Below are 26,422 nucleotides of genomic sequence, written 5' to 3'. Positions count from 1 at the left end.
GTGCTTGTTATTGTTATATATTTGCAAATTAATTTTTTTTAAAAAAATTTTTTTTGCATTGGCTCATTTTCATAGGAAAATTTCAATTGGCCTTGAAAAATGTTCTGATGTTCTATTGCAGGGTTAAGACAACTTGTGGCCTTTCAGATGCTTTGGCTTACAACTCCCATCATCTTTTACCATTGGATATGCTGGTTAGAGCTGATGGAAGTTGTAGTCCAAAACATCTGGAGGGCCAAAAGTTGCCTGTCCTAGAGAACTAACACGTTTACTTTACCATATTTATTTTAATTGTGTTTAGTAAACAACAAAACTTTTAAAAGAAGTTTCCCCATGTTCATTTTTTGTCCAAATAAATAAGCCATAAATATCTGAAAATATCTGAAAATAAAATATTTATTTTATTTATTACATTTATTACATTTCTTTAATGCCTGATAGATGAAGCTCTATGGGTGGTTCACAACAATTAAAACCATAAAATACATCACAGTAAAATGCAATATCAAAGTTTAAATGTTTTTAACTACAGTATTATTTAAATAATAATAACCAAGTAGAACATAATAACTGTGCAAAGATTTAAAATATAGAACCAGATTTAAAACAGAAACTAAAAAACTAAAATGCCTGGGAAAATAGAAAGGTGGTGCTGATGAGAAGATCTGGTGCTGAGAAGATTACAATGTAGGTGCCAGACAATCCTCTCTGAGGCCTTAGCTAGACCTACCTTTTGTTCCGGGGCAGAGGATGGGAGATCTCATGTTGGGATTAATGCAAGATCTCTGCCCCATTTACAAGTAAGGCACGACGACCTCAGGAAGAGAGGCATTGTGCCCGCCTTTTTTTTTAAAGAGGATGTAGCGCACAAACGCTCATGTGCTAAAAGTAAGTCTTATAAAAAAATTAATTTGGTTTCGCCGCTCCCCCCCCCCCCCGATGGGCACAGCGCTCCTCCCGAGTAATCACGCAGAGCGGGTCAAGCCACGGAAATGGGCCAGATGTTCTGTGGAAAAAGCGGACCCAAAGGGGAGGGCTCTATCCCAGGGCAAGGGAAGGATGATCCCTTCTTGATCCTGGGATCCCCTGTGCATCATCTGGATGCACAGGGACGATCCCAGGGTTCGCCATGGGATATAGCCTGGTCTAGTTAAGGCCTGAGAAGCTTATTCCACAACTGGGGTGCCACAGCAGAAAAGTCCCTCTTCTGCTTGCTTTGGTGGGGCTCCCAGAGAAGGACCACTGAAGAAGATCTTAGGGTTCAGGCAGGTATATATTTCTATTTCAAATTGAGACATATATGTATTTCAGTGACATATATGTATTGTCTCACATACTTGCTAGGGATAATTAATATTGTATTTGCCGTTGGCAAACATTCAATTTCACTTATGAACTTCTGAAATGGAATCCAACAGACAATTAAAGCACTTAAAAAATGTCCACCCTACATCACAGCCCAAGCCACAAACTGTGAAAGGAAACAGAAGTATGCAACAAGGAATGGAGTTGCCACAGGAGGCTAAAGTTAGCCTGCAGGCTGCCTGTTACCAATGGCCTGCCAGTATGTAAGAGCTGAGCATTATAATCAAGTAGAAGGGACTTATGCCTACAAAATATGACCTCAACAATTTCTGGAAAATTGGTGAACTCTGGTCTTAATCAATAAAACTATTACAATCTTCTCTATATATTTATATACATAATACTTTGGCTATCAAAACATAAAATTAAAAATGATATTGCAGATGGAATAATGGCTGAATATAAATGTGCATTCTGTGTGACAGAGTATTGGTTTGAACCATATTTTAATAAATGCACAATTAAAATGATGCATTTGTCATTTAAAATGTTACATTCTCACTACATCATATTTATATGGTGGTGCTTTGTAAGGATACAGATCAAATGAAGAAATAAAGAATAAATAACTATATTATACTTGGCGGCTGTGTGCGGAGAAAAGAATGTGCTGCTGCTAAGACCATTTTTCTTTCCTGGGTCGTGTTGTAGAAAACTGGTGAAAATTAACAGATGCTTTCAGACCTCATGATTCTTTAGAATCAAAGAGTCACTTCCTTACCTGGGAGCGAGTATTTGACAGAGCAGCAAGCTGTCGTTCTATTGGGGTGGGGGTGGGGATCATTACCATATCATTATATTATTTTTATTTTCCTTTCTAGATTTGCAGCACATCCCACAAGATGAAAGGGTTTCCATGAGCCTTAAGGGAGATCTTTACTTTGCAAATGTGGATGAAAATGACAGCCGGAGTGATTATTGCTGCTTTGCTGCATTTCCGAGACTAAGGACTATTGTGCAGAAAATGCCAATGACAATGACAGTTACACGTTGTAAGTCTGGGAATACAATTCCTCTTTTCCCCCCTTCATTCCTCTCTCCTTCCCCTGCCCTCCTGTCTATCCCCAAACCTTCAACTCCTCTGGGAATTCTTCCATGTGACATGTGTTTCTAATACAATTTTTGCTGAAGAAAATGTATGTTAATATACTTATTTCTGCTCAGCTATTTTTGCTATGAGAGCTAGGCCTGGCTTAGGGGGGAAATATCTGCAGCTGTTGGCCTCCAGAGTACTGCTGTGGTTCTTGTCCCATACTCTGGGACTGTAAACATGGAATTATGATGTATGATGTACGTCCCCCTCTTTTCAGAAGACTGTGAATGGATAATTCCCCTTTTAATACAAAAGGAGTCTCTGAGGGATGTTCCTGCTTTGCTGAATTGGCACAATTGGTACCTTGGAGCATTTGTCAACAGTTTACCTGCACGTCCTCCAGTATTTGTTAAATGACAAATATATACATTTGTTCAGAAAGTAGTACTCAGTCAAAATCACTGATGTGAAATCAACACACACATTCTGTTACGCCGCCTGTCAAATTGCCTCCATTCTCCTCCTAAAAAGAACCAAGTACCAATGTATAAAATTGCACTACTGTGGCTGAAAGGCTGATAGGGAATGCTTAAGGAGAATGCCAGAGGAGAACTTTATCTTGTCCTGTCTTTAGCCAGATTGCCCTATACAACCACATCTGCAGAGCTGGCCCTACCATGAGGCAAAGTGAAGTGGTTGCCTTAAGTGACAAATTCTGGGAGATGGCAGCAAGGTATTGGAGGAAAGAACTGTGTGTCATATAAGCTAGCTTGCTGCCTTCACATGGTATTGAAGAAAGATTCAACTGCCAGTTCTGTCAGCTTTTGGACATGGAGTGGATGAGGGCACCATCTCATCCTTTACCTCATCCAGCAAAATGTCTTGGACAAGCTCTGCACATCTGCTTGCCCTGTATAACCAATTTAATATCTATTGGCAGCAGTGCCATGGGATGGCACTGGCACGATGTCTGAAGTTGTCCCACATAATCTACAGATGTTATTTTGCCAGTACAAGACTTGTGCCTCCTTCTCATGCATTTTTTAAAACTTAGGAATTTCCAATTATTTGCTTCAGTGATTTGTAGCCATATCATTCAGACTTCTTACCATGTTCACATTTTTCATCATTGTCAATGTTATTTTTCTTAGATCCATTGAGATTTGTAAAATCTTAAATAGCAGAAGGAGTTGCTACAAATGGAATGGGAAAAATATGGACTATGATATCATAGAAAGTATGCCAAGAAAAAGACAGTAGGAACAAAATTGTTTAGGGATTCAATAGTATTGGAGACTCGAAGAACTTTCCTTTTACTTACCTTATAATTTTTTAGGATGCAAGCCTAGACACATTTACCAGGGAATAAGCCCCAATGAATTTAGTGGTCCCTACTTCTGAATAGACATGCATAGAACCGGGCTCTTAAACATTTTGCTTAAGCAGGTACTGTTTGTCTCAAAATTTTGCTTTAGCCAAAACTTGGCAGGAACTCTAACTAAAGGGAAGCAAAGTGAATATATTTCAGAGTATGAACCACGGGTTAAAAAATTGAGAATGCTATTTTATTTTATCCTGGTGCTTTCAAGTAGCTCCCGTGTCAAAAATATGCCAAGTTTGGAATGGCAGCCATTAGAAAAAAAACAGGAAGGAGGAGAGGGAGAGGAGAAAGGGAAGGCACAGGGAAATAAATAAAAATATTATTAGCAGTAATGATTAATTCCATTGAAAAATCACTCAGGAACTGTTCAGACAATCTGGTTCCTCTACACACAATCAGGTCACAATGCAGTGATCTGATAAAGAAATGTTAGTGTCAACCCAGCTGTTTAGGGAGACACATGAGTGTCTCCCTAAACAGCTGCATCTTTTCTGCATTCACAATATACAGCCTGGAACTCACAAATGTGTTTACTTGCAATTGTGGACAAGTATGTGGAGAAAGAGGGGAAGGTTACTGGCTTTACCAGCCCTCGTTCATTCATTTTAGGAGGGATACAGTCTGCAGGGATGTATTTTCTAAGGGTGCAATCCTATGAGTATTTAGACAGAAAAAGCCATACAACATCCAGCATGTCTGTCTAAACATGCATAGGTTTGCATCCTAAATATCCAACCTAACTTTCCAACACAGGTCAACTTAAAATTATCTGAAGTTGACATCTTCTCAGTGTTTACATTGTGTGTACATCAGTTCATTATCACTCTGCATTCTAGCATTATATTTTTTTATATAATTATATTGGAATTTGTTTCAGGAGGGAATAAAATGCTCATAACCCTGAGGGATGCAGAGGGAATCTGAGCCCAGCTTATGTCATTTTATTTTCACTCAAATGACATTTGCCCTTACCCCATGTCAGATGGGGAGAGTTCCCAAAGCTCTTTGCAGTATAGTACATAATCGATAGGACAAACATTATTTGGGGCAGATGGGTTTGCACATCATGGTCCGAAATCTTTCTTTAGCTTGATTGCTTCCATCAGATCTTTAATCAATTTCATCACCATTCATGTTTCCATTTGGTTTCCGTTTTTTTTTGTTTATTTCAGCAAAACATACTAATGATTCCAGTTCACCTAATACTGCTAAGGGTAAGTTGTCACTATTTAGCATTTGAGTCCACAATGTCTATAATACAGTTCTGAATGGAAGAAAATATTATACCCTTTTGAATAAAAGGTTCCACAGTTTTTTAAGAAGGTATTTTACCTGGCACATGAAAATATAAATAAAACAGTATACATTTTGCTTTTCAGTCTTCAGATAATGTGTGTGGGCCTATGTAAGAGAAACAGGCTGCATAGGAACAGTGCAAGCCAGCAAGTCCCCATTTATTCATTGCATTTATATAACATTCTTTTCCCAGAAGAGCTTCACCATCCTAAGCTCCTCTAACAGGGACGGGGGCAAGAACAGCCCTATTCTTCCTGTGACCCCCACCACCACTTTTTGTAGGTAACTGGCCCGATGTCACCCAGGAAGAGCTAAGCCAGCATTTCCCAATCTGGCAACGTCCACATTTGTTGGACTACAACACCCATCATCAATAGCTAGGGTGGGTGTGATGGGATTGTAGTCCAAGACATCTGGATGGTGCCAGTTTGGAGAAGGCTGCTCTAAACATGGTTTTCTTAGCTCTTTGTGCTGTGTCATAAACTATTTCTAAAACTCTTCAAATGGTAAATGCAATACAGTTGGATTAAGCCTTTCTGTTATTATTATAATTATTATTATTGATGATGATGATGATGATGATGATAATGTTGTATTTATTTAGACAGTTTCATCCTCTTCTAATGCAGGTCAGGCCTACCTATTTGGAACACCTTCCTCCAAAAGCTGTGTTGCAGCTGTGTATTTTTGCAATATCCAAGCCATTCCCATTAGGCACGTAGAGAACTCCTGGGGAGGGGCATAGCTGTTCCTTCCCACCACAAAGTTATGGTCCCAGTGCAGCTATTTCCCTGGATGCAGCCCTTTCCTCAGCTCCATACAAAATATAGATTTGGATAGAGCAGGAACATCATGGATGCTGCCACTTTTTCTTTTCTTTTCTTTCACTGATATCTACTGGGCTCAAGCTAATTTGAGACACACATATGCCACAGTGAATATCTGGTTTATACTTCAGGAATGGAAAACTAATTGTGTTTGTTACATCCCTAAAATGCATCCACAATTTATAAGCCAAATAATACATTTTGACATAATAGTTATTGTTTTTTTTTTAGAGGTGTATAATCCTGGTTGCATATTTTAAAATAAATTAGAAATTTGCTGCAGATCTAGTTAGGTGGGAAGGAACATGTCATTCAAATGCATAAGCCGTACGTGAATGAACTATCGCCAAGATTTTTTATAGATCCTGACTGATAAGATCAGGAAGAATTGAACTCATCTTATATAAGGAGCTCTGAAATTACTTTTCCGCCCACTTTTCAGCAAATTTAATCAAGGAAAGGAAACCAAAATTGGTTATCCCCGAATCTTCTGGCCACAGTTCAGAAGTGACTGTCATGAAAGGAATGGATCTTTTTCTGGAATGCATTGCTGAAGGACTGTGAGTACGCCCATTTTATAACCTCCACTAAAAACTGAGGGAAAGGGAAATAAGCAGAGCATGCAATTGCCAAACGTTTGTATGAATTATGTAGGGAGGTATGAGGAATTCAAATGTATTTTGCAGCATGTGTCCATTTGAAAAATGCACCTGAAAAATTTGAAGAAATGCACACAAACATGCCATAAACCAATGGTAGAAGAAAGCATCCATTTCAAAGATGTACACAACTGATGCATACATTTGGAAAAATACACACAAAAATATGCTTACAGGTTCATGCGAAAAGAAAAGAAAATACAGAGGCTGCAATCTGATATGGACACGAGATGCAACCAGGGCAGGATCTACACTACTACTTCAAAACAGTTTATAACTGTAGTAACAACTGTTGGGGCCCAGGACACACTCCAGATACAGTTTTAAAAATGCTTTTGAAGTGTCATATTCTGCTTGGCGTAGATCTGTCCAAGGTTCAAAGTGGAATCCTGAGAAATTCTCTGAATTTGAGTTTTGCTTGTATACATATCCCTAAGAATTAAGTATATACTTACCCAGAGCTAGCTCTGCCATGCAGTGAAATGAAGCAGCCTCCTAGTTCAGATGGAACCATGAAAGTGTGTGTGTGTGTCTTGGGGGCCACAGGGGGTGGGGAGAGTTGAAGGCAGGAATTGATGTCTGAATAATACAACATTGCCTCAGGGGTTGGGAGGCACAATTTGGGCTCCACTTCAACTAGCAAAATGTACTGGGCCAGAACCTCATTTTTAAAATTTAAGCTTGCATCCGTTTATGCCACAAGTGTGTAAGTGGCTTTTTTTAATCCCCCCACCCCTGACACCCAAAAAGCAGCAGTTTGCCATGAAAATTCAGTGACTCGGCGGCAAAGAAAGGGCCAATTTGAAAGGGGAAAAAAATTCATGCTTTTTTGGTGCTTCACTGCTTTGCCACAGAAGTTCGGTGGCAAATTTGACAGTGCAGTGCGGGGCAGGGGGCAGTCCCCTATGAGTTCTGGGGGGTGGAGAATTGGCCTCTGGAAACCCAGACATTGTACACCCCTGTTTTATGATGACGCAAGCAAGTCAGCTTCTGTAGAGCGGCCTAATAAGAAAAAATGTGATTATAAGAGACAAATGCCATGGGAGAATCCCCCTCCCCCCAAAACCTGTCAAAACCATACGATTTTACCCCTACAGACCTGTGGCAACCCAAAAGGTTTAATTCAGCTGAATGTTTGATTGAACAGCCCCTGAGCTCCAAAACAATAGTAAAGCGATTCTGTTCATTGAGTCTTTAGGCAACCACATTTACGTGCTGATTAGTATGAATGAAATCAATGAAGTTTATCCATGTGTAACTTTAGTCAGGCTTGAAAGCCATAAGTGAAAGAGCTTTCACTCAAGGTGGCCACCATTATTTCAAACACAGTGATCAGGTACATTGAAACATTGTTCCTATTTTTATATGCCTGTATGTAATAATTTGTAATCAGTTCCATTGTTGGGAGTGTCTGCATTTTAGTACTGTAGAAATGTGTTTTGCAGCAGCCAGGTATAAAATGAGATGGGAAATTGAGAAATGCACAATGTAAGTTGAGGAAGTATGTAATTCCAAGGGCAGAGAACTGAACAAGATTATTTGAACAGTATTAGAATACACATAAATTTGCCAGTAATTAGTATACGTCTCCCATTTCATTTGGTTATTTTTGATGGCTTGGCAATATCATACATTCCACTCTCCCTGCCTAGATTGATTTTGAGACATAAAAATCCCCCAGTTTATTGGGACGGGGGGGCACAGTTGCAGGGCATGTGATCCTGGTAGAGAGGGGGAGAGTGGCTTGAGTAAGCAGGAGAAGGATGCATAGGTGAGTAACACAGTGGTACCAACCCCCATGGTTGTAATTCTGAAGCCCAAAATCCAGGGATAATTTAGGTGGGGTGAACAATGATGACCCCAGACTTGGGAGGGCCCTCATGTTGATGTCCTCAAGGTGTGTCTGCTCCACTTTCTTCCTCTAGGCCACAGGGATAGAGTAGGTAGCACTGACAAGGAGCAGAAGGAAGAGCAGCAGCAGCTGGGCCCAGTGTCTAGGAGTCAGAAGGGAGGCTTCTGCTGAGACCTTTGCAAGGGCCCATAATGTTGATCCCTGATGTCAGTTTTCAAGATTGCTCTGCAAACACTTTCTGTGTGCCACTTTGAACACAATTATGGGAAAGAGGCCTTTAAACACAACCATCATCATTACCTTCACTGTCATACCTAAACATTACAGATTGGATACTTCTATGTACAGCAGTAATCCTAAACTGTAAATGCAGGGCATGCTATGACAAAATGCTGATGTGTCACACAACTAGAAGTAGATTAAGTCATGGCTCTTCTTAGCCCAAAGGGCTCATCCACATGATGGAAGCTGCCCATTATGGCTCCGTTCAGAAGACACCTTAAACCATGGCTTTAAGCATGGTGAATAAGCCTTTTTGCCTTAGGCCAGATCTACACCAAGCAGGATATTGCACTGTGAAAGTTGTATATAAAAGGCAGAAGCCACACCAAGCAGGATATAGCACTATGAAAGTGGTATAAGGCATGTGTCATGGGCCTCATCAGCTGTCAGTGCACTTAAATACTGCTATAAAGCAGTAGTGTGGCTCCTGCCTCTTACATACTGCTTTCATACTGCTTCCATAGTGTGATATCCTGCTTGGTGTAGAATTGGCCTTAGTCACCGTGGTTAAAGCCATGGGTTAAGGTGTCTTCTGAACTCAGCCTGGCTTTCTGGCTTAATCACCATGGTTAAAGCTATGATTTAAGGTGTCTTCTGAATGGGGCCTATGTCTCTGTATGATTCACTGCTGTAGCCTTGCTTCCTTCCAATCAGCCTCTACTGAAGAGAGTTAGTCCTGCTGCTTTGCTGCTTCAGTGTGGACTAGCATATTCTACTTCCTAACACTTGTTTGTGTTGCAATGGGAATTTTCAGTTTCTGTATCAGGAATCGTATTAGTTTGGCTACATACAGGAGACCTTGGAAACAGGTTTCACATGGAATGGAATAAATGATAATTTTGTTTTGGGAGTGAACAATTTTTATTTATTATTTATTTCTTTTAAATATTTTTATCCTGCTTCTCAGCCAAAAAAGTCTCCCACTGTGGCTTACTAACTATCAATCAGTAAACAAGACAATCCCTGCCTACAGGCTTAAAATCTTAAAAAGCCATGACACAAAAGGAAAAACAGATGGAGAGGGAAGAGGAATGAAAAATGAAGTAGTTTTGCAGCAAGGGAATGCCCTGCTTAACTTCTCATCTCTTGGGGGAGTGGGGGCAGTCCAACTAGAGCAGTGTCTAATGTTCCCTTTGCCTGCTCCTTTCTCCTCAGTCCATTTTCTTTCCCACAGGGCTGTTGATATCAGTTTGCCCTGTGGGGAGAGGAAATGGTCCAACTGGAGCAGGCCCGGATGTTCCCTATGAAATGCAATTTTAAATACACCTGGAAACTGGTCTTTTTTAGTCCATATAATATTTCTAGTTTGGATGGGTGAAATCATGATAGGCAATCCACGGATTTTTTATTCTGAAGTGCACAGTTTATAACACAGATATTTGGCCAGACAAAGTCAAACTTCGGCCTATGTTACTTTTAAGAAGATATCCAAAGATATGCCCACTAGAGAAGATATTCTAGTGTCAGCATTTCAGAAAATCACAGAGGAAGATGTCTTCTGAAGAAAATAGATGCCACTTGTATTGTAAACATTCTGCCCATGGAAAACCATACTATCTTTTCGGAATGTGGAGCTGAGAGTAACCTGGGCCTCGGCATGTTGCCATCTCAGCAGATGGACACAAGGGTAAACAGACACAACTCTGGTCTATGTGCACCATGTACAGTGTTGGCATCAGGAAAGCCAGCTGGGAATGTTAAGTTAGCAGCCTGCCCTGAACTTCTGTCTTCCTTGTTATGAGAGTGCCCCATTAATTCTGCAAAACACAAAGTCACTTTTATATTCAGTTGCCTAGAGAATTAGCTCTGGCTGGGCAGGCACAGAATTGATTAGTGTCATCACAGTGAAATCTTTAACCCCATTTATGGCTATGAAAGCTGTCATGGAATGGAATGAAACCAGCCTCTCTACCTCTGTACATGCTACTTTCGGTGGCTTTTCATATAATTTCATATCATCAATGTACCATGTACATTGATGGTGCTATATAAATAAATAAATAATAATAATAATAATAATAATAATAATAATAATAATAATAATAATTTTTTTAAGCTGCTGTTGGCAGTAGACCATCCTTTACACAATTGTAGTATCCTTTAATGAAGAAGCAAACCAAGTTCCAAGCAATGCATATCTCTGATCTGAGGTTTTAACCCAGAAGTATGGTTGATGGCTATGCATGTGGGAGAGCGGTGATTTATCGGCGTCAGCAATATGATAGAAAAGATAAATGCGTAAACTCTGAAATGCATGAACTACCCAGCTATTTTTATAGGGGAAAGGGAGCAATGTAATGCTTTTAACATAAATCTGTTTGTGTTTCCCCCCTCACCAAAGTCCAACACCACATCTAATCTGGAGAAGGGTTGATAGAGACAGAGCTGACAGAGGAGTTGTTGAAAATTACGGGAAGATATTGAAGATAGAACAAGTCACTGCAGATGATGCAGGGATCTATGAGTGCATAGCCAGAAATGATTTGGGAGAAACAAAACATGAGTTCACTGTTGGTGTTGAAGGTACTGTAGTCATATTAATGATTATCTGTGCTTGATTTATATGTGTGTGTGTGTGTGTGTGTGTGTGTAATGATTGACAGCTCAGTTCCATCCTTTTTGTCGGTGATAATATTCTCGTTCACCCCAGAATCTAAATCAGGTGTGCCAAACTTGTATGTCACAACTATGTAGAGTAACTGCCCAATGTTTGACATTCCTCTATTTTTGTAGTATAAAATATCAGCAAATATGGGAGGTTTGTCAAGAGCTGCATCACTGGTTGGAGGCATTCAACTTCGTGGATCATATGTTTTGCAGGTCTGATCTAAAGCAATGATTTAAAGATGTTTTTTGCATTGTAATATTATTCTGATTCAGGAAGTTTTTATCAGAAATTATGTAGACGACAAAGCCAACTGCAGTGTACTGAGTGGTATTCCTATAGGTTACTGCTGTCCCAGCTTAAATCAGTCAACAGCTGTGGCTATGAAAGGCTGCTCTATCCCGCCCCCCCCCAAATATTACCTCTATGTTAGAAACCATATGCTACCAATGGTTATCTCTGTTTTGCTGTCATGGCTTTCCTGAAACAATTGTAGAAGTTATGGATTGGTGGGGGTGCAGTGAATTCTTTACTAAAGATCCTTTGGTCTCCTCATAGAACTACAGTTGCCAGGGTTGCATGAGGAGAAGTAACAACTCTTAAATCAAGATATGTCTAGGCAGCCCCATCGGAGTTATGTTTGAACAAACATGTGTAGGATTGCACTGTTAATGCAGCAAAATGGAAATAATCAATACTAAGGGAAAGTCCATGCACTACATTTTCTCAGCTTTATTACTTGAAAAAAAAAAGACTATGCTACCATGAATCGTTATTTCTAATCACCTCAAGATATGACCTTACAGAGGGAGGGAGGCTTGGAAGAGAAAAGCCTGTTATAGCACTTACACTGATAGTGTGAACTCATGCTGTGTTACCCCAGTATGAGTGCTATGTCATTATAGTCATGTAGCTTAGCCATAGTACTTCTACCAATCTGCAAACTCAGCAAATACGTTATCTTACAATGCCCTCCTTTACAATGACTCACTTGCAGGAACAATCCTCATACCATATAGTTCATATCTACATCTGGAACAAGTCACTGAAGCATTGCAATTACATTACTACCAACAAAAAAGGCTAACCGTTATGTATGGTCAAGAAATTATCTAGGCATCCCCTCCCAATAAATGGTTCAAAGGCAGTAACATAGGATTGTTATTTTAGTCATAGCTAGGGGAGTTTACTAACTCTTGCCTTTTCAGGAGGCCAAGGCTGTGTCCATACATGGAACATAGTGAGACAGACATGAAAAAAATACAGTTATTTGGTGATAAAAGCAGAGAAGCAGCAGGTAGGGTTATGCACACAGACATGCACCTAATTATTTTTTCTTTCCCAGTCATCCCCTCATGAAACCACTGAATTTTTGCAGCCACGATGCAACTGTATGTTTGCATAAAATTGGCCTGAGATGATAGTTCATGAGTGGATGTGGTTCCATGAGCATTGCATTCTTTGCATATCCAAGTTTCCCCCCCAAGATAATCATTTGACCATAGGTGGATTCAGATGAACCTCTTCATGCATCAAAAGCATGCCACCTTGCCACTGACATGCCTGCTGCTGACACCCTCTGCTGGCCACATGTTTGGCAACCATGAGAATGGAACTTACATGGGTACTGATGCACATGCTTAGAGCTCTTCCATGTGATGGGGAAACATAGGCCAATGAAGTTTACCCTTACAATGAAGAGCTCTACGTGCAGCATCAGTATGCTCATAGGGCCTCTTCTTATAGTCATAGAATGTGTAACTGATGGGTGTAGGTCCAGATGTATGAGAATTTTGTTGCAGTTCACAGATCACTCAGAAATGCCCCTTTCGTAAGCCTAAATATAAATTTGAGCACATTTTCTTGGAAAACATTTGCAAATTCAGGTTCAACCGCTGTTCATTTTGACGAGTTCAAACATTGCTCATTCACACAGCCCTAAATCTAGTGGCAACTACAGTACCAAATGAGTTTGGATTTCTATGCGTCTGACCAATGGATTCCACCATGGAACAGCTTTTCCCAAGTCACATGGATTCTGTAGACTTGCAGATCATTTTTTTTAACTTGCCGAAACTTTATGCAAATTTACTCGTAGAAAAATACGTACAATAAAAGAAAACACTGGGGCCTCTCATTGAAAGAATTAGATTTTTTCCACTTTCACAAATTTGTATTTGTGAAAATGCACAATGAAGATTGCGCATTTTCACAAATGCAAATTTGGGAAAGTGGAAAAAATCTAATTCTGTCAATGAGAGGCCCCTGACAATCCACAAAATGCAGACACAGTGGATTTTTCAAAAGCCGTGCACCCCTACTCATAGTGGGGACACAGTCAACAGCAGTATCAAATAATAATAGTCTATGCTACTGAGGAAAATGAGCACAGAGAGCATTAAGCTGCACACATCTGTCTCCTGATTGATTTTATTATTTATCCTTCTCTTGACACTTCCCTAGTATCAGAAGGAATCCAGAGAGGAAATAAGTGTTTCAAATATTTATGCTTCATTTTCTTGTTACCTTGTAAATTGATGGGCCACATTTTTTTTAGTAAATAAGCTCTGGAATCACTGTGGTTTGCTATTTGAGGTTATACAATATTTCTCATCCTGAACACGGGTGGCTGGGCATATGTGGAATGGGGGGAGGAAAGCTGCATTGGGCATGAAACGGCTACAATACTGCAAATTGCTGACTTAGAAATCATTCCAGATGGCTTGGAATGTGTCTCTGCTATAGTTGAGTATCTAAACAATCTGGCTGAGGGTTTTTGACTGAAAAACGGAAGCCTTCAAAGGAATTGCAGGAGCTGCAAAAGCAATCAAATGCCAAGGACGTCACAGCAATTAAGCTGCATAGAATTATGGACCCAGATTCAGATAAAGATTCTGGCCTCCGTTCATGAAGATACACAGATGCAGAGGCATCCACATCACCCGCACACTAAAACAGAGCCATATGAATAGTTTTATGAGCATTGAAATCTATTAAACAAGACCAGCGACGTTGACAGGAATTCTGCCTATTCCCAGAAGTCTTGCCGCCCGCTGGAGACAAGGGCAAAGACGAAATAAAATGTGCCCAACTCCTTTCTTTCTCTTGAGTTTCCAAGCGGTAAAATGTCACTGCCATTAATCACAGGCCGACATCTTCATTCCCACTCCATCACATGCTAAGAGCTGGTGCTCGTCTGGTGTAAGTGAACTTAGCTTTGCTGACCTCACTGGCTATCACGGATTCCATTGGAGTTGCAGTCAAGTTACAACCAGGCCACGCCACTCTTGCTCCCTTCCTATTAAGAACTTGGCTAAAGATGAAGCATATCTTAAACCCGAAGGCCATGGGCAGTGCAGAAGCTCACCGCTGCTTGCTTCCTGTCCTTTGTTTTTTCTGTTGATAATGGAGAAGTGAGAGCACAGAGATTCACATAGTTCTTGTCATCCCTACATGTTGAAAACACAAAGCTCTTTTAACAGCCGCCTTCACGCGTGTCTCTCGCTTGCACATCCTACAATAATTTGCAAACAGAGGCTGTTTGGCTGATTATGCACGTTAAACTGCATTTGCAGACTGGGGCCTTAGCTCGACCTAAGGTTTATCCCGGGATTGTCCTGGAGTCATCCCTGTTCATGTAAATGACACACAGGATATCCTGGGAGCAGGCAGGGACGACCCCGGGATACACCTTAGGTCTAGCTAAGGCCAAGGATTGACACCTTGGTCATCCTGATCCCCTCTGCCTTTGTCAACAGTATTTTTCACATGTATACATCACTAGTAATGATCTTGGAGGTGTGTGTTTTTTATTAGAGGTCACATAATTTTTCACGCATGCTCAATTCTCTTGACAGCTAAGCTATACTTGCTTTTTTATATAATTAAAAACAGCTGCTGGAGTGAAAAGGGGTTAGGGGAGGGGAGGATACTTTGCCGCTTTTCCTGCTGGCCATTTTCTTCTCAAAATCACCTCCTAAAATTATACAGGTCGATCGTTGATCTGTGTGGGGAAAAGCATCTTGAAAGGCACCCATGTCTGGCAGGGGAAGGGTTAAGTACCCCTCTTCACCTGCCATTCCTCCAGCCTCCAGTGAATGCTTTTTCCTGTGTGTATCATATGTCTCCCTCTCTCCGTATTTTAAACTGCATGAGGAAAATTAAATAGAACTCAGTTTGACATATAATTTTGCCTTTAAAAAACCAGCTCTACCACGATGGTATGGAAGACAAGAACCGAGAACTCCCACTACTCTGAATTAAAATGCCTTGCATGTTTAGGAAAGGAAGGGGAAAATCATTTTTGGCATCTAGAGAAACTGTTTTAATTATGAATTATGATTTTAAAGATCTCCCCTGTACTTGTTCATCTTCACAGGACCAGAGGCAGCATCTACATGTCTCTGAATACCAGGGGCCAGGAAGCTGTTGCCCTCAGTTATGGGCTTTGAAAAGGCATCTGGTTGGCTGCTGTGGGAGGAAAAAAGTGATGCTGAACTTGATGGACCTCTGGTCTGATCCAGAAAGGGCTCTTTTTAAGTTCTTATAACAGACCTTGCATTGAGTATTCCCATTTTGGAGCCTGGGAATCAAGATGGAAAGAGTAGTGGCTTGCCCAGGCCAGTGGAAGCTGTTGGTCCTGATTTCGGTGGGGCTGTGAATGCATTACAGGTTTCATTCAGAACGAGGAAGAACTCTACAGGATGAGCTGTCCAAGGTACTGAACCTATTTTGGGGGGATAGGATTCAGCACATTGGGTGGCTCCTTTAGAGTTCCGGCTAGTTCTGGCTAAGGATGGATGGGCTCACTGGCGTTCAAGAGTGGCAGGCACTCATGGCCTCACTGCTGCTGCTCATCAATCAGAGCACCAGCCTCCACTGGCCCAGGCATTTCCTGGATGAGTCAGGATCTACAATTTGCTCTCCTTGATCACATTCAGGTATTAGAGAGATTAGTCCTCCCTGGTCAGGGATGGAAAAAGAAGGTTCAGCTTCCAATCCAGATATCTACTTAAGAATCTCCAATTTAGTCATGAGTGAGGCTCTTCAAGCTGAGAAGAGACCACAGCTTTAACAAGCTTCGCCAAATACATCAAGAAAAAGACAGTTTGGGTAGTGATTTCTTGGGCCTAGGAGATATAGGCAGGAGGAATAGTGAGGGATTAACTTATAGTAATGACTGCTTTATTTAGAAGAAAGCAGAAATGTATTTATTTGCTATATAGCCATTTTCGACGTGGCGTTTTCCCTACTGGTATACTAAAATGACAGAAAACCAGCTAATCATCTTCCTCCTACAGAATGACTAAAGCCACAGGCCTGCTGTCTTCTGTTAAATCTGGCTTATTTTTATGAAGTCCACATGGTCAGTCACATGGGTTGAGACAGCAACCGCAAGGTTGCCTTGTAGAAAGCTGGAAATGTGAGACCTGCAATAAAATATTGCCATATGGAGTGTTCTTGTTCAAAGTTCCAGCCATGCCCACATGGGTAGCAGATGAGAGCATATTCATTTGTCTTTGGACATCCTGATCATCCAAATAATTTGATCTCCTTTGGTAACTGTCTCTGCCTTCTTTGGGGAAGTCACTTTATCCTTGGAGAATCACCACACTTTGAGACTTTTGTCTCTTTTTGTGTGTGTGTGTGTGGGGGGGGAATCAAAGCTTGTCCCTTTCATGTGACAATGAGCATTATCTTGGAAATAGGAATCCCCCTAAGTGGAGACCTTCTAACCTATACTTCATTCATGGATGAATACCAGTATCACAATGCATGGCATGGAATGTTGGTGAGAATCATTTTTGAGCTGGGGAAATATTTGTCCATGGGCCCTGAGGTCTGTACACAGTTCTGAATGTCCATCGTCTGTTTATCCTTCCCTTTCAAGTTCATATTGCATCTCATAAGGTCAGCTCATGTATTATGGATTAGTTTATCCTCAACAAAGATCCCTGATCAGTGTATAGTAGTGTGTGTGTGTGGGGGGGCACTTAAAATATGTTAGGTGTGCACTAACAACAAATATAATATGTGAAATGTCCACATTTATCCATTTCAATTGCAATTTCTCAAGGGATTGTTTCTTAAGTTCTACCTAAATTGTGACAGCTGAGCCCCTGACGCCACCATGTGGAAAGTTTGGGAAGCTGAGTAGCCCAGGAGAGAAATCACCCACACCCATTAAGTCCAGAGTGTTTTTGGTTTAATGTGATTAGTGCCATTTGAATCAATAGGACTGTGCCTTGTGTGTATCATGACCTCAATTGTGCTTGGCCCTTGTGGAGATGTACAAGACAAGGTGATGGTTAATGGGAAGCTTCCAATCAATCACAAGAGCTCTCACAGTTTTCAGGATTAATCCTCTTATATCTTAATGCCCCTTGAGCTGGAGACAAGGCTAGAGATTTAGAACGATGTAGTCTTAGAAGTCCTTTTTGTAAACAATCTTATGCTGAAGCCCGTTTTTTCCCTGACATTAAACAACCCCAAAGCACAAATAAAGCCATGTTGGTTAGGTTCCCAGAATAATTAACATGAGCTATTATATAAGAGAAAAAAAATTGTATCCTTACATAGAATTTAGCCATCCTGCAGTTGGGTGCAGGGTGCCGCAACAGACCACTTCCTAATCATCTAGCTGAAGTCATAAGCCAGAAGATTTAGACTGATGCCCAGACACATCTCTCTCTGACAGTTCTTCGAAACATCTGTGGAATGGGATTCCAAAGAACCTTAAGGCACAATCATATGCAGATTTAGACAGAAAAATGTCCTAGAATTCCCAGTATTCCTCAGCCAGCATGACTGGCTGGGAATGCTTGAAATTTTAGCACTTTTTTTCCTGTCTAAACATGTGTAGGGTTGCACCTTTAGGCTTCTTAATCTGCTGTTTGCACTACTATTCTTGTCCTAAAGTAATGATTAGCTTAAACGCTTCTACTACTGAAATTCACATTCTTTTGTGGAAATGCACTATTAGGAATTTTTTTTGGCACATTTGTGTGTGGCGGAGGTGAAAAGGGAGAAGCCCCCCTCCCTCCTGCAATCTATGAGGTCGAAGAGGAGGAGGAGGAGGAGGAGGAGGAGGAGGAGGAGGAGGAGGAGGAGAAGGAGAAGGAGAAGAAGAAGAAGAAGAAGAAGAAGAAGAAGAAGAAGAAGGGATATTGGGGGATTTACATTCCCCGATTTACATTTAATGTTGAGTTCAAGAGGCTTCCTTCCCTCTTTTTTTCTTCTTCTTAAAAAACTTTTTTTTTCCAGCTGTGGTGTCTGTGGGTCTAATTCACTCTGAGGGCCATTCCTCCCCATGATTCCATAGAATTGTTGGTGAAACAATGATCTAGGGGCAATGTCTGTGAATAAACGTTCTAGACACATTATGGGCAACAAACTGGCTGCCCCTAATTGGAAGGGGGGCAGCCATTTTTTTACCTCAAGAAATGCCTCTGGAAAGATGCTAATGTCATAAGCTACAACAGAGGTATTGGGGTTGGGGTTGGACAAATGGCCCCGGCATGGTGCAGGAATGCTGCCAGCACTTGCCACAGACACATTTTTTTTTAAAAAAAAAAAAGGGGGGGGGAGAAATAATGAAACGGAAGGGGAATCCTTCATCTATGATTAAATGTAAGTCCCTTGTCCCAAAATGTTTCTTTGTGCAAAAAAAAAAATTATCTTTCACCATCTTCAAAATGTGCCTCCCCACTTTTGCAACATAGGAAGCTGCCTTATACTGAGTGAGACCATTGGTCCATCTAGCTCAGAACTGTCGATACTGACTGGCAGCGACTCTCCACTATTTCAGGCAGGATTTTTTCCAGCTTTCCCTGGAGATGCCTGGGATCGAACCTAGGACTTTCTGCATGCGAACCAGGCGCCCTGCCACTGAGCTACACCCAGAGAACGGGATTTCAAAATTAGAAGGGCACTTTCGGCCCAGTGCTACATTGATCTTGGACATCATCTCAATTAAATGTTACAGGGAGATTAAGAATTAGACAGGGAAAAAATAGACAAAATAGTTTACAATAATATATTTTGCCTCCTTATGCATTTTAAGAGCTGCTTGGTGAAATTATACCATGCCTCACTCTCATTCAGAGACTGAAAAAACCTCTCTGTGGATTATTCTGTAGGTGGTTAAGTGCTCCTGAGTCACACACCACCTGGAACTGAACCAAATACTTCCCTACCAGCACCACCAAATCAGAAACAATGTGGTCAATTTTCTGAACTAATTTGAAGAGCTCATAGAAAAAGACACACTCTCTTGGCTAACCCCCCAAAACACCCTTTCCATTAGTTGCCTCCAAGTGGGGACAAATGTCTGTAGCAATGATGGAAAGAGTGGAGAAAAATGCTGTTTTCCTCCTTCTTCCCTGCTTCCTCTCTCTTATCCTGATCCTGCTGACCTTTGCTGAAAGAGTGTTGGTCCTTGTAGTCTTGCCAAGGGTGACTGTGGGGCAGGGGAACATCTTCCTGTGTAAACTCTGAAAGACTGTATTCTCCCATATGAGCCTGCCCGTGCTCTGAGATCTTATGGGGAGGCCTTTCTCTCAGTCCCACTAACATCCCAGGCACGCCTGATGGGTATGCGGGAGAAGGCCTTCTCGGTGGCTGCTCCAAGACTGTGGAACTCCCTTCCCAGGGAGGCTAGGCTGGCTCTCTCTATGCTACAGTTTCGGAAGCAGGCAAAAACTTTTTTGTTTCAGCACGCTTTTGGAACTATACTGGACCTGTGTTAATGTATTGGGTCCCCCCTTTTAATCTGTTACAGTTTTTTTAAAAAAAATTAACATGTTTTTAATTTTACTGTAGGTTTAATTTTAAAAAAAAACTTTTGTAATTTATATTTATATGTTTTAATTGTACATGTTTTAATCTTGTAAACCGCCTTGAGTCCCAGTACTGGGAAAAAGGCGGGATATAAATAGCAACAACCGCAACAACAACTCTGCTGCTGCTTCCACTGCTGTCTGTGCTTGCTACTCAGTTCATTTCAGAGCCAGGTTCGGATGAATTTCACTGATATTACTAGGAGGAGAAGTCTCAAGATCAGATTGGATGTTTTGACTGCAACTTAGCAGCATTGATGATTATAGTGTTTGATTGCAAATGCAAGTTGTTTGGGGTGTAGAATAAGCCGTTCTCAGCATGCGGTCCCTGGTGTGTACAATTTTTGCACTTGTTCTGCACAGTTTCATCCTGATTTTGGAAAGGGATGGCCTGTTTTTGAAATCTTGACAACATTTGCTTGCAAACATCAGCAATGAATTGCAATCATGTTGTCATAGTTGAAGATGCGGTGATAACAGTATTTCTTATGCGTTTCTCCTCTCCTTCGGTAAAACCAGAGCTGAAATTGAAACAAGAACACTGTTGTGTAAAGCACGCTTTCCAATTTCCTTCCTCATGCAGTTGTTGAGAGAGAGTGCCATCAGCTGGTGAACTGGAGTAAATGCACAACTGGACTAACGGCACCACTGAGTAAAGGCACCAGTTCTGTTATTTTTGTCTTCACTTGCTCTCTCTTTCCTTTCCATGGCTATAAACACTTTCTTTTAAGGCTCTTCGTGATTTTCTCCAATCTCTTCTCCCTGACTTTCCTTATCTTCTCTCTTGTTCCTTGTGCTCTGTTCAATCAAATCTTTTGCATTAGGCCTCCAGTCTCTTAAAAACTGGCTCCTCTTCAGTCGTTTGCTCTGGCTTTGTCTCTGCTTGGAAGTCTCTGCTTCTCAATATCTATCTTGACTCCTTTCTAGGGATGCCAGAAAATTTCATTTGGTAAACATTTTTTTCCAGCCAACCAACCTAATTCACACTGCCTGGGCTAAGTTTCAGATCGGAACACAGTTGCCTTTTGGAGTCTTCCCTTTTCTGTATTTTGTGATTCAGTTCTTGGCTCAAAAATTGCATGCAAAAATGCCATTTTAGGGGGAATCACATACCCCAAACAAAAAAAGGGTGTATATTAGGGAAAAGAAAATAAATATGGTTTTTCATGTGTTGATTTTTTAAATAATAATAATAATAATAATCACAGAATGATGCAGAAATTGGATGGAACATTTCAATAAATGCAAAACTAACACTGACCAGACTGAGCAGTGACTGATTTGTACATCCCTACTATTTTCTTTCTTTTCTTTTTATTTGTCTAAAAATCTTTTCTGTATTTCATTTCTTCCTACAAACTGTTATTTCTCTGCAATTAGAATTCATTATTCCATACTTCTTTTTGGTCCTTCCCTTCATACTTTCTTACTTTTCTTTAGGCCAGATTACACTCTATATGGAGATGTCTCTCTATATGTGTCTGTATGTAATTTGGATGCTATCTTTGACATGGGAGAAGGGTTGGGCTTAACCCTTTTTACCTACAGTGATTTCCTAATGTAAATACCTGCCCTTTTAAACTATTCTTAGAAGGGAATATATATGGGGATGATATGGTTGCCTGTATATTTTGTCCTCCGTGGCTAATAGTGATTTCAGGGGTGGGATTTGAATCATGAAATTAGTATGGGGGGTGAAAGGGTTATAAGCCCCTCAAAACCTTTTTCTGCCAATACAGATCAGGTTCCCTTGGGGATATTACAAGGAGAAGAACAATACGTCTGATCACAAATTGTTCACGTGGTGTGTCAGTTGAGCCATATTGGGTCAGTTTTAAATTCTATGTCTGTGGGCAGAGGGAAACAACTACTGTAAAGTGCCTCATAAATTCGAGTTGCCTGATATTAAAACGGTGTAGTAATGATAATGTGTCTTTCTACCTTCATTGGTCTGCAGCAGCAGCTGACATATTTTTCTTCTTCTTTCTCAACAGAGCCACCCACATGGGTAGTGAAACCAAAAGGTGGGGTTTACAGTAAAGGTGGAAGTTTTGTATTGTTCTGTCAAGCTATTGGCTACCCTGAGCCAACAATAAAGTGGAAAAGGAATGGCTTTCCTCTTGAAGGTAAGCTCAGGCTGTGGTGCAACTAGGACTTCATGTTCTTCTGGAGGGGCTTTTTAGTCAGCCATGCGGATTACTTGAGTTGTGAAGTAAACAACTAACATTTCTCTCCTCCGCACCCTATTTTACCACTGTTTCCACATTCCTGACATGTTAGAGTAAAACATCAAAAACTGTGTGCCGACCCTGATAAAAAAAAAAGAGAGAAAGAAATACTCTAAGCATTTTAAGATACCATTTTGCATTTCAAAATCACTGAAACAATAGCACTGTCATGGCTACAGAAATAAAAGGGACTTTGCTTTGGCAGCCCTAATGCAAAAAACATTTACTTGGAAATAAGCACCATTTTATAAAGTAAATGAGCATATGTAGCTACATATATACCCAGCCAGCAGTTACCTGACTAGAAAATGTATTAGACATTGAGGGTGCAATTGTATGCATGCTTAAGACAGAAGGAAAACAAGGCCTACAACCCCCACGTTCCTCAGAGATAGGGTGACAATATGAAAAGGAGGACACGGCTCCTGTATCTTTAACAGTTGTATAGAAAAGGGAATTCCAGTAGGTGTTGATGCTGCAGGAGCAATACTAGAGTGACAAGATACAAAAGAGGGCAGGACTCCTGCAGCTTTAACTGTTGTGATGAAGAGGGAATTTTACCAGGCACTGCATGCATAGAAATGACACCTGCTGAAATTCCCTTTTCTATGTGACTGTTAAAAATGCAGGAGCCCTGTCCTCCTTTTCATATGGTCACCCTACTCAAGGAGCCATGCTGGCTGGGGCACGCTTGGGGTTGTAGGACTTTGTTTCTGTCTAAAGATGCATAGGATTGTGTCCTGAGAGGAAAGAAAGGATGCTGTGGTGACCACCGTCCATCCCAGTGGGTCCCAGTATAGCTATGCTGGCCTGGGAGATGCCCAGGACCTGTTTGCTACTGAACCCATTACTTGTCACTCTCTGGATGGTGATTTTGGGGCAGTGGCAAACAGGCTTCTGATATATTTTGTAAGTCAATTTGAGTGTCTCCTTTTCTTGAGGGGAAAAGGCAGGTATAAATCCCTTCAATAATATTAAATTGAAAGTGGGACTGAAAGTAGTGGGACTGAAAGTGGTGGGACCGAAAAGCAAATCTCCAGTCTTTATCATTAACTGTTAAATGGCATTGACCTATTTACTGTGTGCAAACACTAACATTTTACCCACTAACAATGAAAAAAAAAAGGCAGACGTAGAGCTGAAACAGGGTTGTACCTTTATTTTGTAAGTCGTTACTTCAGATTTGCTCTATACTGTTCTACAACAGTTCCACCCTCTATGAATATGGGAGGAAGCTAAACTGAGCTTTGAAGGAACATACAGAGATGCCCACTTTTAGTACTTATGCAAATACTTCCTGATCTTATCAATGCACCTTTTTTGACACATGTAGAAACAAAATCCAGCCGAGCTGCTTTTTCAACAAGGGAGATCAGCATCACTAACCTAGAGCTCAAAGACACTGCGGTGTTCCAGTGTGAGGCTACCAACAAGCATGGCACCATCCTTGCCACAGCAAACATTGATGTTCTTGGTAAGTGGTCCCTATTTGTTACAGCTCAGTGTGATAGAGCACATGCTTCTCATGCAGAAAGTTCAGGGTTCTGTCCTGGATATTGATAGGTAAGTCTGGCAAAGCCACTGAAACCTGGAAAGCCACTGCTAGTCTGTGCAGAGGACAATAATGAGCTATATGGCCTAAGACTGTATAAGACAGTTTCTTATATTCCTACTAAAAGTAGCCTGCTCAAAGGCTTGATTTCTCTTTTAATTCTGATTGCAGTGAGCTCCAGGACACTAGGCATGTGGATCAAAGAGCTCCCTTTTCAGCATGGAAGAAAGGAGGCTAAGGGGAGAGGTATACAAAATTAAGCATGGTATGGAGAATGCGGATAGGGAGACATAGAATCATAGAATAGTATAGTTGGAAGGAGCCTGTAAGGCCATCGAGTCCAATCCCCCACTCAATATGCCACGACACAGGCTCTGAACACCAGACCTCACGTCTGCCACCACTTCTTATGGGGCGACACAGGCTCTGAACACCAGACTTGGCCGAGGCTACTCCCTGCTCAAGCCAAGCACTTGATACGCCTGAGGCAAAGGATAAGAACCACCTTCCTCCAAACTATGTGGAGAAAGGGGTTTAAATTGGAGAAGGATTGTAATATATATATAATAATGTGCTGTGAGTTATATCTGCTTAGGTGAATGATTGTCAGAGTGGGTGTTATATGTGTAAACTTAAGATGATAAACGCCAAACAGACACGTGGGATTTTTGTGGTAGTTTTAAAACAAAACAATCAAAAATTATTTTTAAAAGTTCATAAGCTTTGTTTCAAATAACATTTAAAAACCTTTTTGAAACCTTCCATACAATCCTGTCACTCTCACATTCGCGCTTCCCTTTTTCTCACACAATCACTCTTGAACTTTCTTTATTATCAGTATTGATTAATATACTTCCACTACGTGCACACCACACTCTAAAGACACCACTCACTACACTGACCTCAAATTTCCCAGAACTTAAGTACCATAAATACAGAGAGCACTACAGACTCTAAGAGTACCTAACAAGTCTCCCTGAAAAGGTTCTCTCCAAAAGAACCTCTGAAAAGAACAAGAACAAGAACTCTCAATCCCCTCAGTCATTCCCTTATATATCACTCCTCCCCCTCCCAAGACATTCTAACTCCGCCCACTCAGGCCAACATTCTACAAACCACAGACTTACAAACTGCAGACATACATTTGGAATTGACTTGTGGGGTGTAACGCCACATATTCATTCCCCCCCTTTTTTAAAAAACCCAAGTATGGGGCTGGTTTAATACCTGGACCTGTACATAGGGTTTGGGGAAATAAAATGGTTAAACATTTATATATACAGTTAATAGCAATAACAATATATATACACATACAAACCTTTTGGAACATCAACAAGTTAAATGAACCACATTTTTATTAGTCCACTTTTTGGCTCCAATTTTAAAGTCCAGGAGCATCACAATGTCCACAACAAAGTCTCACTTTACTGGTGAACTGGACGATTCCTGGCGAGACAGTCCATCCGCGATGATGTTCTCCCGACCTGCCACATGCTGGATCTCCGCGTTGAAGCTCCAGATCCGCCACGACCACTGCTGCAAAAGCTGGTTGTAGCTTCCTATGGGTTGCAGCCACAACAGCGCCCGATGACTCGCTTGCCAGATGAACCACCATCTCCACACGCACGGCTCGACCTTGTCCATAGCCCAAGCGATGGCCAGACACTTCTCTTGGACAGCAGAACAGTCCCTCTCTCTCTGTGTCAATTCTCTGCTGGAATAGGCCACGTGATGTCCCACATCGTCCACCGTCCGCACCAGCCTTGCTCCCATTCTGACCTCCAAAGCGTCTGAGGTCAGAACAAACTTTTCCTTTACTGCCTCTGGTACTCTTCCATCCACCCTACAAGTAGATGACTCAATAGGGGGATGGGCTCCATTCCTATCCTGAATAATGCAAGGTCCTTCCCAAACAGCCTCGAACTGATTACTCTTCCTGGGAAAGAAGACCATGACTTCAACTCCCAATCTAAAGTTCCGGTCTCTAGCCTCTTCATCACACCAAGTTTTCTGCCTGGTTTGGGCTCCAGCCAAACCTGTGTGTGCCAACTCTATTATGGTCACTTGAAACTTTTTTCTGGTCTGTGTAGGTTTAGGGAAGGGTCCTACCAGGTCCAGTCTTATTTTTAAAAAGGGTTGGTTGGTAAGTGGTAGGGGATTTAGGGGAGCCTTGACCTTGTCCCTACTTTTCCCCACCCTCTGGTAACTCTCACAGGACCTGTAAAACTCTGTAACTTCCCTAGAAATATTTGGCCAGTAATAATTAGCCATCAATCTTTTCCGGGTTTTACCTATCTCCATGTGGTCTGCCAAAAAGGAGTCGTGAGCTAATTTCAGCAGCTGGTCCCTATATGGTATTGGTACCACAAGCTGCTTTTCAGCCCCCCCAACTTCCTTGTTTCTTCTTGGGCAACCACTTTTGGTATAGGAGTCCCCGATCCCAGAAAACTTGTTCTTTCTGAGTGTCACTAAAAGAGGTTTCTTGTGCCTCAGCTTTGGATCTTA

The 26,422-nt window shown here is 41.2% G+C and overlaps 1 protein-coding gene across 5 annotated transcripts in view; it reads left to right on the top strand.

Annotated features, from left to right (window-relative positions):
• The window catches only part of CHL1 (cell adhesion molecule L1 like), a 286,834-nt gene that overhangs the window by 212,085 nt on the left and 48,327 nt on the right, over positions 1 to 26,422 (top strand). For 4 of the 5 annotated variants that reach the window (XM_063121796.1, XM_063121799.1, XM_063121795.1 and 1 more), the window contains 6 exons: positions 2,187 to 2,357; positions 4,952 to 4,993; positions 6,345 to 6,462; positions 11,037 to 11,218; positions 22,132 to 22,263; positions 23,699 to 23,839. In XM_063121796.1, the coding sequence (XP_062977866.1) occupies positions 2,187 to 2,357; positions 4,952 to 4,993; positions 6,345 to 6,462; positions 11,037 to 11,218; positions 22,132 to 22,263; positions 23,699 to 23,839 (786 nt within the window). The remainder of the gene's footprint in view (positions 1 to 2,186; positions 2,358 to 4,951; positions 4,994 to 6,344; positions 6,463 to 11,036; positions 11,219 to 22,131; positions 22,264 to 23,698; positions 23,840 to 26,422) is intronic. The other variant, XM_063121798.1, reaches the window with a different exon arrangement.

This window comes from Elgaria multicarinata, chromosome 3 (assembly GCF_023053635.1).
Source record: "Elgaria multicarinata webbii isolate HBS135686 ecotype San Diego chromosome 3, rElgMul1.1.pri, whole genome shotgun sequence".
Taxonomy (NCBI): Eukaryota; Metazoa; Chordata; class Lepidosauria; order Squamata; family Anguidae; genus Elgaria; species Elgaria multicarinata.
This window is presented reverse-complemented; position numbering and strand designations above follow the sequence as displayed.